This window comes from Mastigoproctus giganteus, chromosome 12 (assembly GCF_048544385.1).
Source record: "Mastigoproctus giganteus isolate SK-2022 chromosome 12, ASM4854438v1, whole genome shotgun sequence".
Lineage (NCBI taxonomy): Eukaryota > Metazoa > Arthropoda > Arachnida > Uropygi > Thelyphonidae > Mastigoproctus > Mastigoproctus giganteus.
The window spans coordinates 52,212,062-52,228,194 of record NC_143586.1 but is presented as its reverse complement, the minus strand read 5'-3'; the positions used below and the strand labels follow the sequence as shown (position 1 = coordinate 52,228,194).

At 35.3% G+C, this 16,133-nt stretch overlaps 1 protein-coding gene across 3 annotated transcripts in view; it reads right to left on the bottom strand.

Annotated features, from left to right (window-relative positions):
• The window catches only part of NKAIN (Sodium/potassium-transporting ATPase subunit beta-1-interacting protein), a 187,056-nt gene that overhangs the window by 45,171 nt on the left and 125,752 nt on the right, over window positions 1-16,133 (bottom strand). Inside the window, exon 6 of one of the 3 annotated variants that reach the window (XM_090386282.1) lies at window positions 5,050-5,151. The exons of the other annotated variants lie outside the window; for them this stretch is intronic. Within the exon in view, the coding sequence (XP_090242408.1) occupies window positions 5,150-5,151 (2 nt within the window). The 3' untranslated portion in view covers window positions 5,050-5,149. Of the gene's footprint in view, window positions 1-5,049; window positions 5,152-16,133 lie in introns of those variants that run through there. 3 annotated transcript variants of the gene reach the window in all.

Below are 16,133 nucleotides of genomic sequence, written 5' to 3'. Positions count from 1 at the left end.
ATCCTCCCCCTTTTTACAAGATCTCAAAGAGAAGAGTTTATAGTGAATGTCATGCTTTTAACGAATAGTGAACAATTATTTTTTAATATAATATAAAAACAAATGAAGGAAAAAATAATTGACTGCCCACTATTCATTACATACATAGCATTCACTGTCCATTCTTCTCTTCTTTGACATCTTTAAAAAAAAAAAAAATGATATTTTATTTACTATAAAACATTACTGGAACATAGAACAACAGATCAATATCCTCTGATGCATGGAACTAAACTGAATTGGTTTGAATCTAATAACAACTGATTACATCAGCTCTTTTGCAGTGGCGGCAAAATATGCACAATAAGACAAGTTGAGGGGATTCAACATATCGCTGACCAATATAAACATTCAGGAAGTTACCTTTATGCATACTAGGTCATTCCTATCCAAATAAAATTGAACACACAAATATTACAAAGAGGTCAATGATTTCTGGTGGCCTGCAAAAACCATATTTATCAGTTCAAGTAGTTTAATTTCAAAATATTTTCCTAAGTATTTGATGAGCTCTATTAATTTCATCGTCGCCTGGACATTTTTGGTTTTTACTATTTTTAAGTAGTTTTCAGTTCTTCATTAGTGAATGCTTCTATTATATTACTGTTAGATGTTGTTTTAGCCAGGGGAGGATCAACTGTGGACCATAGGTTTTTAGAATAGTTGAGTCAATCATCTAATAGCATTGTGTTAGTTTTGACCGTTTTCTTGAGGTTATTGTTCATTTGTCTTATCACTTTGTATACTCTAGTATGTGGCTTATTAATTTCTTTTTCTGGTGACAAAATTGTTCCATTGATCTGTGTCTTTTTTGTGTTTCTCTTTTGGTTATGGCTCTTTTATGTTTATATTCCACTTCATCTTCTAGTTATTTTGTGGTGGTCTATTTTTTTTTTATTTTTTTATATGCATTTCTTTTTTCCTGAATGATAGTGCTGATTTCTGCATCCTGCTGTCGCAACCCTTTTTCCTCTGCCATTGCTTTTTGCAAAAATACCTAAAAGGAGGAGGGGTGGAGTTTTACATAATTAGCATTAGCAGAGGCATATGATGCAAGAAAGCAAGCTTATGCAGCATCAGCCAAAAAAAAAAAAAAAAAGCTTCCATTCCACCCCTCCATTCGTCCCAAATACCTGTCCAGCTCAGCCTTAAATTTATTTAGGCTATCAACTTCCACAACAAAGGATGGAAGTCTGTTCCACCAACCAACTACTTGCTGGCTAAAGGCAAACTTTCGCACATCTATCCTACATCCGTCTTTCCTCAATTTGAATTTATGCCCTCTCAGGTGATTATTCTGAGCAAGAGGAAGCATCCCATCAGCACTGAGCACGCTCAAACCATTCAAGGCTTTATACACCTCAATCAGATCACCTTGCAGGTGCCTAGTCTCCAGACACTGTAATTTGCAGTGTCTGGATTACCAAATCCTCTGTGGGGTGTCAAATTATTTTTGGCACATGTGTAGCATCTCAACATTACAAAATGTTTGGAAAGTATTGCCAGTTTAAATTCCACTTTCATTACCAGAAATCATGATCCAGGTTTCTGCACGAGGGAACCTGATTTGCTGGCTCTATTTACTGCTTTTCAGTTTTAATTTTGTGTAGATGAATGGGGCAATGGTGAGCTTCTCACGACATCATTCTAGTGAAGACACATTTATTCATTAATCTATATTAAATTTATTTTCTACATGCATTTTTTGTATTATCATTACAAGCACTTAGTCTAAAATTCCTTTACATGGTTAATAAAATCATTTGATGGAGCCAGACACTGAGCCAGAAGGGGGGCTGATTTTGGCAGCTTCTGGATCCATCCCTGGGTGGCCCACAACACATTTTCAACATAATGTGGCATGCTGCAGGAATAGGCTAGCCATCCCCTGCACACAGTTTTTCTAGCTCTCAAATTTTCAGAAGCATGCAAAAAGAAAAAAAAAAAAAAACTTAGCATCAAATTCAAGACTATAATACCACATACCAATATAGCTATTAAGTTTGTACTTGGCAAGGCAAATATTGTTGCTTCTGTATAAAGTTACCTTAACAGTTAAAATAATAATCTACTTCTTTGTCTTCACCTTTTCCCACATTATATGGGGTCGGCATTCAGTTCCCAATTCACACTTTACATCCTTATGTAAAGTGTGAATTGGGAATTCACATTCGGATTAACTTCTTAACCGAAACACATCTATTGGTTTTGGCATAGTTTTTACGACTGGATGCCCTTCCTGACGTCAACTCTCACCATTTATCCGGGCTTGGGATTTAAGCTGCCGATCTACTAAACCTGCCGCAGCCATATAAATGGAGTAGCTCTTATTCAGTGATGAAGCTTCCTCGTGATGTCACAATTTAATAATTTTATGCAATTTATGCCGAATTTCTAGTCACCACTGAACAATCAGGTGGCACTGCTGTAGTTCTTTTATCTCCTGGAAACATCCAAATGGCTGACTCGGTAGAATTACTGTGACCTTGAAAATACCAATAATGTATAACTCAGGAACACGTGAGTATTTTTAAATACAATTTGGTATCCTGAAAACTTCTACATCAAAGCTATCAGGTAGCACAACTATTCTACTCAGAATTCCCAGTGACTGATTATAGTTCCCTAAAAATTTAATGACCTTGAAATTTCCTATGTTTTCCTATGTCCGAACATAATAATGATAGCCATTTTAAAAATGTTCACAGTCTGAAAAGTAAAACCACCTTTAGGTCCCAAATCTTAACCTATCACTCACCCACAGTTAAAATAATAATAATAATAATAATAATAATAATAAAAGAATAAAAAAATCAGAAGTAAATTAAAGAAACAAACTAACTGTGAATATTTACACCCACCTCTAGCAGTGCAAATGTATGATTCCTGGTCCAAAGAGATACACACCCTCACTCTTACCAAAATGAGGAATACCAATACCCATAATAAATGAAATTAATATATTACAAGGACAGACAACAAATGAAATAAAGTTAGGAACCCAAAAATTCATTTCCTCAGGGGAATCAGTCCTTGTGAGTTCCAAAGGTTTATTTCGGTTGTCGATAGCTATCCCAGTAAACTGTAAATTGATATCCTTATACAATCCAGGTCTAAGACAGAAAGTAACAAAAAACTTAACTGAAAAGTATAAAATGTGTCATGGGCATCACCCACTACAGTTGAAATGAACAAACAAAAATAAAACGCAAATTTCTATATTATATCCAACCAAATTAAAGTCTCAATTAAATGCAAATATGCAAAATAGCTGAAAAACACATCTGCATTTACTTTAGACCTGTAAACTGGTTGGATTTCAAGCTTACTGCCCAAGTCTGTAGTTGATACAAAGGTTGGCAGAATAGTTAATAGTAGGAATCAAAGCATAATACTGCAATGAGACCCAGAAAAACTGAACAGATGGGATGGGAAGCAGCAACTGAGGTTTAATATTGATAAATGCAAGGTACTGATGGTCATTGAGGCTCGTTATAGGCATTCGTTCAGGTATGATAGGCTAGGGCTTGCTATTTGAGTCTAAAATGCTGCTGTAACTGATATTCAGGTTAATAAATATTGGTGACATCTGGTCATTCTGTGACAACCAAATCCTCTGCTTGCACTCTCACTATGATGGGACTGCTAGTAAAAGGTGTGAAGCACTGCACCTGTATACTGGAGGTGACCACCCAGATGTGAACCAAAATGTTAGTATTAGTAACGGCCGCATGGTGCAAGAAAGCCTATGGCATATGCTGCACCAGCCAAAAAAAAAAAAAAAAAATCCGAACAAAACAATGATAAAAACAAAAAAAAAATTAAATAAAATAAATAACTAAATAATAATAATTAATAATAAAAAAAAAAAAAAAAAAATTAAACCTATCATCCTATGCGCTTCCCTTACCTGAAAGTACTATCCAGATGACCTTTGAATTTCCCCAAACTGTCGGCCTCTACCACCCACAAAGGCAACTTATTCCAGTAATTTATAACTCGCTGGCTAAAATAAAACTTCCTGCAGTCCAATCTAAACATTTCCCCCCCGTAACTTGAATTTATGTCCCCTAGTTCTAGCATCATTTATAATCTTGAAAATTTTGTCCTCATTCATTTTACTGATGCCTTTCAGAGCCTTAAACACCTCAATCAAATCTCCTCTAAGGTGTCTAGTTTCCAAACTCTGCATGCAACCCACATATTCAAAGTCTTTCTTCATAAGGATGCCCTTTTGCCGATCTCGCCAGGCGAGTTACCCTTCTTTGCACCCTTTCAAGAAGCTCGATGTCTTTCTTTAGGTGCGGTCTCCATACTTGAACACAGTATTCCAAGTGTGGTCTAACATAAGCCTTATATAAAATGTTCTTGTTTATACACCAGCACGACCACCAGGTCAGTGGAGTTTACAATAAATCATCGATACAAATGTTAATTGTATTTAGCAGTCACAGGTTTGAACCTCTGTTAACTCAAAGAGCACGTGCTACTGCCCTCACACTCCTGACCACTCAGCTATGTTGCAGGGGATTAAGGTGTGGTGTCCACATCACATAGAGGAATGCCACCCCTTTGTATCGCCGGAGGCGGTAGACTCTTCATCAAGTACAACAACACACTTTGCTTACTGGACACAGCCTGAAGGGTGGAAACCCACGTTCAGTATCCAGAACAAAGCTCCAGCAACCTCTCTCTCTTCCAATCATGCAGTATGGGTGAAGTTTTGTAAGGTTATCATGGGAATTATGGCAAAACACAATATATTCGTTAAAATTGGGAGTACATCTCTAAATGGTGTTCACAGGCCAGCAGCTAGATAGCCCACAAGACAAATCTGTTGATAATTCTGTAGGAGGCATCCACCTGTTTTTACAACAATACATACAATGTTGTGAATAATTGTAATATTGTTATTTTTTATGGTAATCCAAACATAAAAAGTTATTACATCACACATGGGCTAAGAGTACAACATACTTTGCTTACCGGACACAGCCTGAAGTGTGGAAACCGATGTTTAGTATCCAGAACAAAGCTACAGCAACCTCCATTTCTTCCAATCATGCAGTATGGATGAAGTATGGGAGGCAAGCAGACATGCCTATTAGAGCTCTTCATAGATACAGTAAAGTATAGATAAGAGGGGATTACAGAAGTAGAAGGATTTCAAAAGTTATTTAGTGTATTGTAAAGTTTATTTTAATATATTATAATAGTTTGATTTTTTAATAATTAGTAAATTTCATAATGGTTATTAGAAGATCCGCCTTGAACACTTCGTCAGAGGGTAACATGACTCATATGGAAATAGCCGATGGCGATTCCTGGGTGAGTCATGATTTTATCCCTTGCAGAACCTGTGGCATGTATTCCAAGGTCGACCTAGTAGATAATCCTAGCTCACTTGGAGATTCTTTTCTTTGTCACTGTTGTAAGGAGTGCACAGATCTTAAATTACAATTTGGTGCATTGCTAGAAACGGGTGCTGCCCCTTGAGAATAATGTAACTGGGAGCTCGTCAGGGACTCAAGACTCTAGCAACATACCAAGTGAGGCACTCCCAATTCGGGCCCAAGAACAGAATAACCAGGTGCAAACTACTCTGGTTCAAAAGGACTTAGTTCTATTAGGAGACTCCATTGTCGGGGAAACAGGAAATATTTTTTGTAATAAGGATAGGTAGACTAAAACCAGGGTATGTCTGCTGCCGGGAACAACTATTAATAATGTCACCAACAGATTGTCGGATTTTAAGGGTGGGGGGGGTAAAGAGAATATTATTATTCATGTGGGGACTAATGACATTAAGCATACATGATCTGATGATTTGTTAGGCAAATATAGGACCATGCTAAAGAAATTTAACCCCAGGGGCTGACATCTGGTGAGTATGGGTTTGGCACACCCAGGATCCTGAGCTGGATATCATCGTTTGTTCGTTCGTTCTCTCTCTCTCTCTCTCTCTCTCTCTCTCTCTCTCAGGGTAACTCAGGAATTTTTTTTGGCTGGTGCAGCATAAGCCTCAGGCTTCCTTGCACCATATAGCTAATAATAATAAATAATAAATGCCACGAGTTAGGTCACAATGTATATGTGTCTGCAATTCTACCCAGGCACGATAGGAGGGATTATATGGTAAAAGCCTTGTGGATTAACTCAAGACTTGGACTCTGTAAGGCTTTTGGGGGGGAAATTTCTATCAGCTTAGTCCGCACTTGTAGGGAGAAGGAATCTGTTTTGTAGAGACGGGATACATTTAAACAAAGGTGGTGCAAGAGTTTTTGCCAGTATTACTGAAAATACATTAAAGGTTCAGGGAAACTGCTAGTTTGGGGGTAAAAGGGTAATATAGATATGCGTTTATCTCATAATATTGGTCAAATTAATGCTTGCACATGCCTCAAGAGTTCTTGTTTGTTACCCCAACAGAACATATTAGCAAGATGTTCTGAGGGTAGAAACGTTTCAAATGAGCGGGCAGCTAATACCAGGGAAGTGAGCTTAAATAACTTTAAGGGGTGTGTCAGGGTAGTTAACTATACAAGAACACTAAGTCTTAATTGTTTATACAGTAATGTCAGAAGTGTCGTCAATAAAATGAATAAATTCGAACTGCTCGTTATGACAAGTAATGCTGACATGACAGGGCTTATGGAAACATGGTACCACCTGGAGATAGGGGATGATGAGTTTCAGTATGGTATGTACAATGTATTTGAGAAGGATAGGGAAGATAGACGGGGTGATGGGGTCATGCTTATCAAAAGCAGCCTGAGTGCGATGAAAGCTTTCCGGATTCAGATGTTTCGCATGCTAGTATAGAATCTGTATGGCGTGAAATAGTTGGAAGCAAAGGTATAATGAGAGTGGGAGTAATCTACAGACCAGGTGATTGTGAAGATTATGATGAGAGCCTCTACATGCAAATGGAATGAGCAAGTAAGCACGAATGTCTTTATTATGGATGATTTTAATTTGCCTCTGATTGGAGCAAATGGGAGGGAAACTCCACATGGGCAACAAAATTTTTAAATCAACTAGATGACTGCTATTTGTATCAACATGTCAGGGAAAGTACTAGGGAAAAGAATACTCTAGACCTCATCATCACCCATAAATTAGATGATATAATAGGGCTGACAGTACAGGAACCAGTAGCAGGAAGTGATCACGGAGTTCTGTGGTGACGATGAAGAGAGAGGTAGCAGTAGTTAAAGGAATGGGTTATAATTTCAGGAAAGGAAATTACGATGCCTTAAGGTGCTACATGGCTTCTACTCTACAGCCTCTTGAAGTACTTAAATTTTCACTTTTCTCAAAGGTGAGTTCTTCGTATAAAAAGGACAGTAAAGAAATGATTAGGTGTTTAATAAAACTTTTGAGGTCATCTAAATTTTTTTTTCATATAATTTTTAACCCCTTTCAGCAAAAATAAAGCCATATACAAGGCAAATTTCTTCATTTGTTTTGGCCAACCTTTAGGCCATCATACACGAATGCCAAAAGAATTAAGGAATTACTAATAAATAGAGGTACTGATTTCATTACTATATTATATTTATATTACTAGAAGAATTTGTTTTTTTTTTTTTTTTATGTTGAATGAAAAAAATTGAAATACAGTTTTATGTTCATGCATGTTTGTGAAAACAATGATAGTACAGTAAACCCTCGATTTAATGGACTAACAGAGGAGAAGGGGTGCCCGTTTATGCCGAAAGTCCATTAAATTGAATGTAATCTGGGGGGGGGGGGGGCATTTTTTATTGTTCTTAATGTAAAAAAAAAAAGCTTTAATACAGTATACAGTACAATATAAAATTACATTGCAATTTGGCCTTTGATTTACGGATATCAGAAACTATTTTTTATGCCGCAAATTTCACAAACACTTGCTACTGAGACGCCTTGTTCTAATTTCTGTGGTACATTTATGTTCACATGCTTTCTTTTAACTTCTCTATTACTTGATGCCATTTTAAATTGTAAGGATTGCAAAATTATTTAATAAATAAAGTCACAATTCATAAATCACAGAAACACTGTATACAACCTGACCGCATGATAGCTTGAGGCAGACTGAGACCGAAACAAAGCGAGTCGGTAGACCTGCAGTTTAGTGTCCCGAATCACATTCAACTCGCAAGTCACCGCCTGCTCTTATCTGTTATCTGGGAAAACAGTTATTTGAACACATTTTCAGAAAGAATAAAAAACAAATTCCTGACTACAATTTCCTGAATTTGATTATAAAAATAAAAGTAAGTAATTATCAAAATAATGGAATAGATAATTATTAATTTTTAATTAATAATAACACTGAAGTTTTGTATAACCTAAAAAAAAATATGGTCGAGATTAATATGTACATTACTGTATTATTATTTGTCCAGTCCGTTAAATCCGAAATCCGTTGTATCGGGGTCCATTAAATCGAGGGTTTACTGTAATTTGCAATTATTTGTGGCCGTCTAACCAGCAGGTTAAATATATAACTGGGTAAAAAAAATTCCCCCAAAATCCCTTCATCAGAAACATAAGTATAACCAATTGCCTTAATTCCCAAATAAATTTCAAATGAACTGTGTTTGAATGCTTCAAAAAAGATGCTGACAAAAACCAAACCTTGCCCTATTTAGAAAAGTTGAATTAAAAAGTTTTGTTCATAACAATGGCTTGTTGCCTAGATAGTTAGTTGTCAGGAGCATTTCGAAATGCTTCACCAAAAAGAGAAGATCTGAACCCAGATTGTTTTTCTAAATTGGCTGAATATTCTCTCATGCTCCACATTGCTATATGAATTGTTAATGCCAAGCATGATGTGGGATAATTTTATATTTTAAGCTTCCTTGTGCACCTATTAGTACCCCATTCAGGGATGACTGCACATCAATTCTTTCATGATAGCATCTGACAGGTTCTCACACTGTGGGGGGGGGGAGTGACTTCTGCCACACGCCATCCCTTTATCCATAGCAGTACGTTGCTATGGATAAATGGATGGCGTGTGGCACCACATTGCTCCAATTTATTCAGCATCTTCCATGTGGAAGATTAGCATCAAAAGCTACTGAAATCTAACAAGTACATGATGTCAAAATTATTTTTTTGCATCTAGCTCCTTTGTTATTATATCACAGACAGTACAGACTAAAGAGGTTTTTAGGACTATAAGCCTCAAACTACACAAAATTCACTAATCAAACAAGTTAGAGCATAGCACCAGCCTTGAAACAGCTGTATGGGTGGTCATTAGTCTTTTTCACTATTTCGGTGATTTACAGGTAAATTCCCAACTTTATGAGTTAATTTTTTCCTAGCGCGCGCTCGTAAAGAGAAAACTTGTAAAGTGGGAATTTATTTCCCATACACGTAATGTTAAAAACAGGGGTTACGTTCTCAACAATGAAATTAGTTAGCTAATTAGTTTACACTTAAACAATGATTGATTTATCAAAAGAAATAAAGACAGCTTGTAAAATCAAGCAAATTATAATAATAAAGAAATTATTTATGCCTTACAAATGGTAAAAAATGTTTACTCTTCATCATCATCGACTAAATGCACACTTGCCGATCACTCATCGTTGGCTCGGCACTCGCTGTTGGTTTGTTGGAAGCCATCTTCTTCAGAAATGTGTCAAGAGGCATTTGTTTCCAAGATAGTACTTTTTTTTTTATAAATTACACGATAGCATGCATAAGCATTTTAAGTATACAGATGCTTAAGCATAAGCATCTGTAGCAACTTTCCTAGTACGCTCCAAATTTGAATCTTGTGACTCGAAAATCTCAATTGCTTATTCTATGTGTTGAAAAGTTTCATCTAGCCCCTTGAGAGTGAAGGAAAGAACAGGAGTTTCAGCTGTTAAATCTTCTTCCTCAGCTTCACATTTTGCTATTTCAAAGAGGTCTTCATTTGTGAGCTCTCCATTGTGTGCTTGAAGCAGATCAGTGACATCAGTTGAAGAAACATCAAGCTGCAATTGTTTAGCAATAGTAGAGAGAGCTTCTATTTCATTTTGTTCAATCTCTGCTGGTTCTTGAAATCCATCAAAATTATCAATAAACTGAGGACACAGTTTATTCCAAGCAGTGCTAGCTCTAGGGGTCCTGGCACTCAGATGCAATTTTAAGTTGAGTGCCCATTTTTTTTTTTTTAAATGTAGTTAAAATTTAAAGGTTAAAAATTCATAACACTTTTTTTGTAAAATTGTTTTAATTTTGAAAGTTTACTTTTCTTGATTTTATGGAAGCAAATTCATCAAAAATTTCACTTGTTTCTAGTTTCTTGCAGATATCACCTCCTATTGCAATCATTGACAGTCCAATCAGTCTTTCCTGTGAAATACTAGATCTTAGATATGTTTTAATTAGTTTCAGTCTTGAAAATGATCGTTTGCCACTTGCTACTGAAAGTGTCAAAAATATTCGAAGAGAAATTGTTAAATTAATAAAGACGCTTTCTAAATCATTTGCGTATATATATATATATATATATATATATATATATATATATATATATATATTGCAATATTTTTAGTGGGTCTAAGCTGTCACTATCCTGTATGATGTCCTTTAGAATTTGTATTTCATTATATAATTCGGTGGCACAAATATCCTTTTCTTCACCATCAGTCAGCGCAACTTGTAAATCATCAGTGTTTTCTTAAAGTGTCCTCACCCATATTAAAAATTTCCTTGAAACTGGATAACAACTGAAATATGTTAAAGTGACTTGTCAAGAGATCAAACCTTTCAGCCAAAGAATTAATAAGTGTCCATAATTGGAATAAAAAATATGAAACTTTAAAGTTATATTGCGGGTCAACTGGCGCTTTGTCCGAACATTCATAAAAGAACAATCTTTTCTTATGTCTGCGTAATGTACTGCTTTGGAACTCAGGAGGAATTTCTAAATCTAATGCTAACTGTTTTGCCAATTCAACTATAACATTAAAATTTTCATCCGATCTAAATTCTTTAGTAAAGTCGATTACATTATTTAATGTGTTTATAGATTCACTTAAATTTGTGTCTGGATTTTGAAGCATTTTACTCGCTACATTGATCTTGCACAAAATTTCATATCAGATTATAGGTGAACACAAAAATCCATAATCTTTAATTTTCAAAGCTAATGTTTTTGCTTCATATTTTGTATTATTGTCAATTTGAATATTATCATAAATTTCCACAAAATAATCTGAAACTTCTCCAATAAAACTCTCCAAATGTCTCCCAAAGATAATGCTTGAAATAATGCTCTGTTCCATTGGCTGCAAAAGTGGTGTCGTATTTGGGGCAAAAAAATTATTTTAACATTAGGGTGGTGATGTTGCAGAAATGGTAGGTGGCCAGGTGCATTATCTAAAATCAGAATCACCCAAAAAGGAATATTTTTATCTTCACAATATTGTTTTACTTCAGGCACAAAGTGATGCAAAAACCAATCTTGGAATAAGGAATGAAGAGAAAATTCTGAAATTTTATTTATGTTTTTTATATGATTAAAGATTTCAATTAAGGGAAAACACATTTAACCATAATAACCACCCAATTCCAGCTATCGGTATTTTACCAAATGCCATAACATTGAGTTTACTACCTGTTTATAAATGATTGGACTAACAGAGAAGCCCAATAAACCGGAAAGTGCAAATTGTTTTTATTGTTTTATGGTAGTGAACTCCAGAAATGTGCTTTAGAAAAATATCACAAAGATGTTCAAAATTAATTCTTATAACATAACATATGATAACAATGAAAAGTGTAGTGCATTTTAATGATTTGAATTGGTAACTAATACAATTTTCATTATAAAAATTACCTTTTAGAGAGATAAACAGCTTAGTTATACAGCAGGCCCTCGTTATAACGCGGTTCGCTATAATGCTGTTTTTGTATTATAACCCGTATCTGACTATAATGCTGTCACAAATCACTATAATGCTCTTTTACAGATTGCATTTTTGGCATATTTAACGAAATTGTTTCATTTGATGGAGTCAATAGCTTGAAATGAATAGCAAAACAGCATTAAAATGTTTCCCACACAGACTTGAGAAATTTTTCCACACTCAGTGAAATTTTCTTTCACACTAATTTAATTGTAGTACTGTGACTTGTAACGCATTCCGAGATCAACATTTTAAAAAAATGATCAAGTATATTGCTGGTAATATTTGCGTTATATGCATTTATCCGAAGTCTAGTCATCACTCAGTACAGTATTAGACATCGTGCGTAATGGACAGTTTACTCAAACATTGTATCATAATTAATGCAACCAACGCAATTACATTTTTGAGGAGTTAATAACGGCGGATAAGAATGAAAAGCAACAACGTCTGGGCGCAGTACGAAGACCACAAATGTAAGAAAAAGACTGAATTTGAAAATTAAATGAGACGTTTTGAAGCGAATCAATTCCGATCAACGACAAGCGGATGTGTGCCATAATTTAGGACTGGCAAGTTTTAACTGCAAGAACAATTATAAAAAATAAAGAATTAATTTTAGCAGCAGGAAAGACAGCTGTTCCACTGCAAGCAACTAGGGCTAGGCTGGCTATTAGGATTGAAATGGAGAGACTTTAACTAATTTTATTGAAGATAATATCCAATGCAGAATTCAGTTAAGTTAAATATTATAAAAAAAAAAAAAACAACAGAGACAGAGAGAGAGAGAGAGAGAGAGAGAGAGAGATTAGCCTATATGATGATCTGAAGAAAACTCACCTAAAAAAAGAAAGAAAAAAGTGGAACATTTAAAACTAGTAAGGGCTGGTTGAATAGATTTAAAATCCACGGAAAAGCCGCAAGTGCAGATCAAGGAGCCTAAACTTTAAAAAAAACTTGTTAAAATTATTGAAGGGGGTATTATGTGTTATACTTCTCAATAAGTTTTTAACATAGATGAAGGACTTTTTTGGAAATGAATGCCTAAAAGAAATTTCATATTAAAAAGAATGAAAAAAAAAAAAAAAAAAAAAAATATGCAAGGTTTCAAAGCGGCCAAGGATCGATTGACTTTATTGTTGGGTGGTAGCGCTGCGGGGGATTTAAAATTAAAACCCCTTTTAGTTTAGCAGGAAGAGGGCTAAAGTACAACCCAAAATCGACACATTTTTCATGATTAAATTAAATAAATCAAAATCAATTTAGATCAATTAAATTCATGATTTTAATTGGAATTAAGTTTAATTTTGATACGTAAGTAATTACCACATAATTATATACACATGTAATGTAGAATATTTTATATGTACAAATATTTGAATGTTAAATATTTTTACTCACATTTGTGCATCTTTTCACTACTGTTTATTATTGATTAGGAAATATCCTATGGCACCGACCGCAACTTACAAATACATATGTTACCTTATGGGAATGCAGCGCTCGCTTAGCGTGGATTCACATAGCGCTGTTTTTCCGGAACAAATTATCAGCGTTAAGCGGGGGTCACCTGTATAGCGAAAATTTCAACTTCTGAGGTCTTGGAACGAATAACCAAAAAACAATGTGTTATTAGGTTCACATTATGATATTTTCATGATACGATGGTGCCTCTGAAACGGATTAATATTGTAAAGGGGGGGGGGTACACTGTACTGTATAGCTACGAGTGTGATTTGAAATGCGGTATTTATGAATGTTTAACATTCATTTTTTGCAATTAACGTTCATATTTTCGATTTTGTTGATACTTGATAAAAAAAAAAATTTGTAAACCCAGAACTCAAAGCGGGAACTGTCTGTACTAAGAACTAACACGATGCTATGCACTAACTTGTTTGATATATCACAGTAGATAACTGACTCGTCAGACAAGATTTCCCCTTAATAAATCTGTACCGTGACTGCTGTATAACTGCATTCCTTTCAAGATGATCCTGCATCACTCTTTAACCACTGACTCCATTATTTTCCCTGGAACAAGAAGTCAAGCTAAAAGGTGTACAATTATTCACCATCACCCTTTAATCTCTCTTGTGAAATGGGAATACATCTGCACATCTGCTGTCCATATGGACCCTGAATCCAAGGATGCTCTCATAATTATGATTAAACTTACCTCTTTTGCTGCTTCTCTGAATATAATTGAATAGATTCCATCAGCCCTAGGTGCCTTATTTATGTTAAGCCTCGACAATTCCTCTTCCACTTCCCTCTCAGTTATTACAAAATCATGTAGCTCTCAGTTATAAGTTAGTATACTCATCTTTAAACACTTCTTCACCCGTGAAAATGTAGATGAAAAATATTAATTTTTTGGAAACTTGAGCAGGATCATCAATAGTTATGCCATTCATATCTAGTAGACCAAAAGTAGTTCATGTATTTTCCTTCTAATGTAAGCAAAGATCCTAACAAAAAACTTTTAATCTGCCTTAGCCATCCTAACCCCCTTATAGACTTGAATGCAGACTACTTTCTATTTACTGTAGTTTTTTGTGTCCCCTGATAATTTATAATCATCCCATGCATATTTCAATTCCTTCAAGGGCATTAATGTTGTTCTTCAATGCCTCATAAATAGCCATCAGAATTCTGTGTATGCACTTAATCGCCTCATGCACTTTGCACACAAGGGCATCCCCCTTTGGTTGTACATGTCCCACTCCAGATTGGCCAAATGTGAAACAAGTAGCACACTTTATAAAGTTGCAATTTGTAGAACTACCTTCAGCAGTTAGTAATAGTATTTGCCATACAGCTAAAGGAATCCATCAACTTTTGCTGCACAGACAAAAAAAGAAAAGAAAAGTAGATAAGAAAATGCAAACTACGGGAATTCCCCGACTTACGGAAATTATACTTTACGTAAGTTTTTGCCTGCCGGTGCAAACTTAAAAAAAATCGTGGAAACGTATTTTGCATCCCATAGGAATAAATGGAGGTATCGTGAAAATATAATGTGAATCCAATAACGCATTTTTTTTTTGTAATTCGTTCCAAGTCCTTGGAAGTTGAAAATTTCGCTATACAGTAATACCCCGACTTACGCGAACTCGGAGTTACGCGGTTCTTGATTTTTTCGTTTGGCAACGCTGCCGCCCACTATCTTCAAGGTCGTTTTTCATATGTTATCGATATACGGTGCAACGGCGTAGAATGAGAGCGAAAGTTGAACAAAATTCAACTTTGCTGCTTTTGTTTTTTATATCAGTGAAGGGAAAAACACATTTCACCATAATAACGTAAAAACCAACACAATTCCAGCTATCGGTATAATCGCAAATGCAATTAGATCGAGTTTACTACCAGTTTATAACAGATTTCACTAGCAGAAACGCAACTGGATTTTTATTGTTTTATGGGAGTAACCCCTAGAAATGTGTGGTGTTAATAGTGTATCTCTGCCTTTATGGTGTTGTTTATTCAGTTGCTACATGCGGGCAGCTTTGTTTATGTGTATCAAGCATGCCTCCTCGTTTTGTAATTGCGCTTTATTCCCTAAAAATGAATAAAATACTTAATTAAAAGGTGTGAAAAGGAAGCGTCCTGGTGAAGACACTACAGATTCAGAGAGAAAAAGAAAAGCAATTATCGATAAACAGAGGCGGACTGGGTCAAAAATTCTTACCCGGGAAAATTTATAGTGGCCTCATACTATGGTTTATGGCCAAAATCACACTGGCCCACCGGGGTTACACTGGCCCCGGTAAGGCTTATGGCCAGTCCGCCTCTGTCGATAGAGAAAAAATATGAAATTGTGAAACGCTTTGAGCGAAATGAAAGACCATGTGATATTGCACGTGCTACAGACCTAAATGAAGCAACGGCGAAAAGCACATGACAATTGCAAACTTGACAGGTTGAAAATTGAAAAGGGCTCAATTGAAAAGGGCTTAAAAATTTTAGAAAACATAGACTCCAACGAAGAACGCGTTATAGCTACAAAGCAAGGAATAAAAAAATTATTAGCTTGCTGCGAAGAAATTCTGCGTGAAAAAAAGAAGGCGCGTCAGACGAATTTGTTAGATTTTATGAAGCCATCGACATCGAAATAACTTTTTAACGTAAGTCATTTGTTTTTTTAATACATATTTTGTATTAAACTGTATAAAGAACTGCAATTTTATTAAT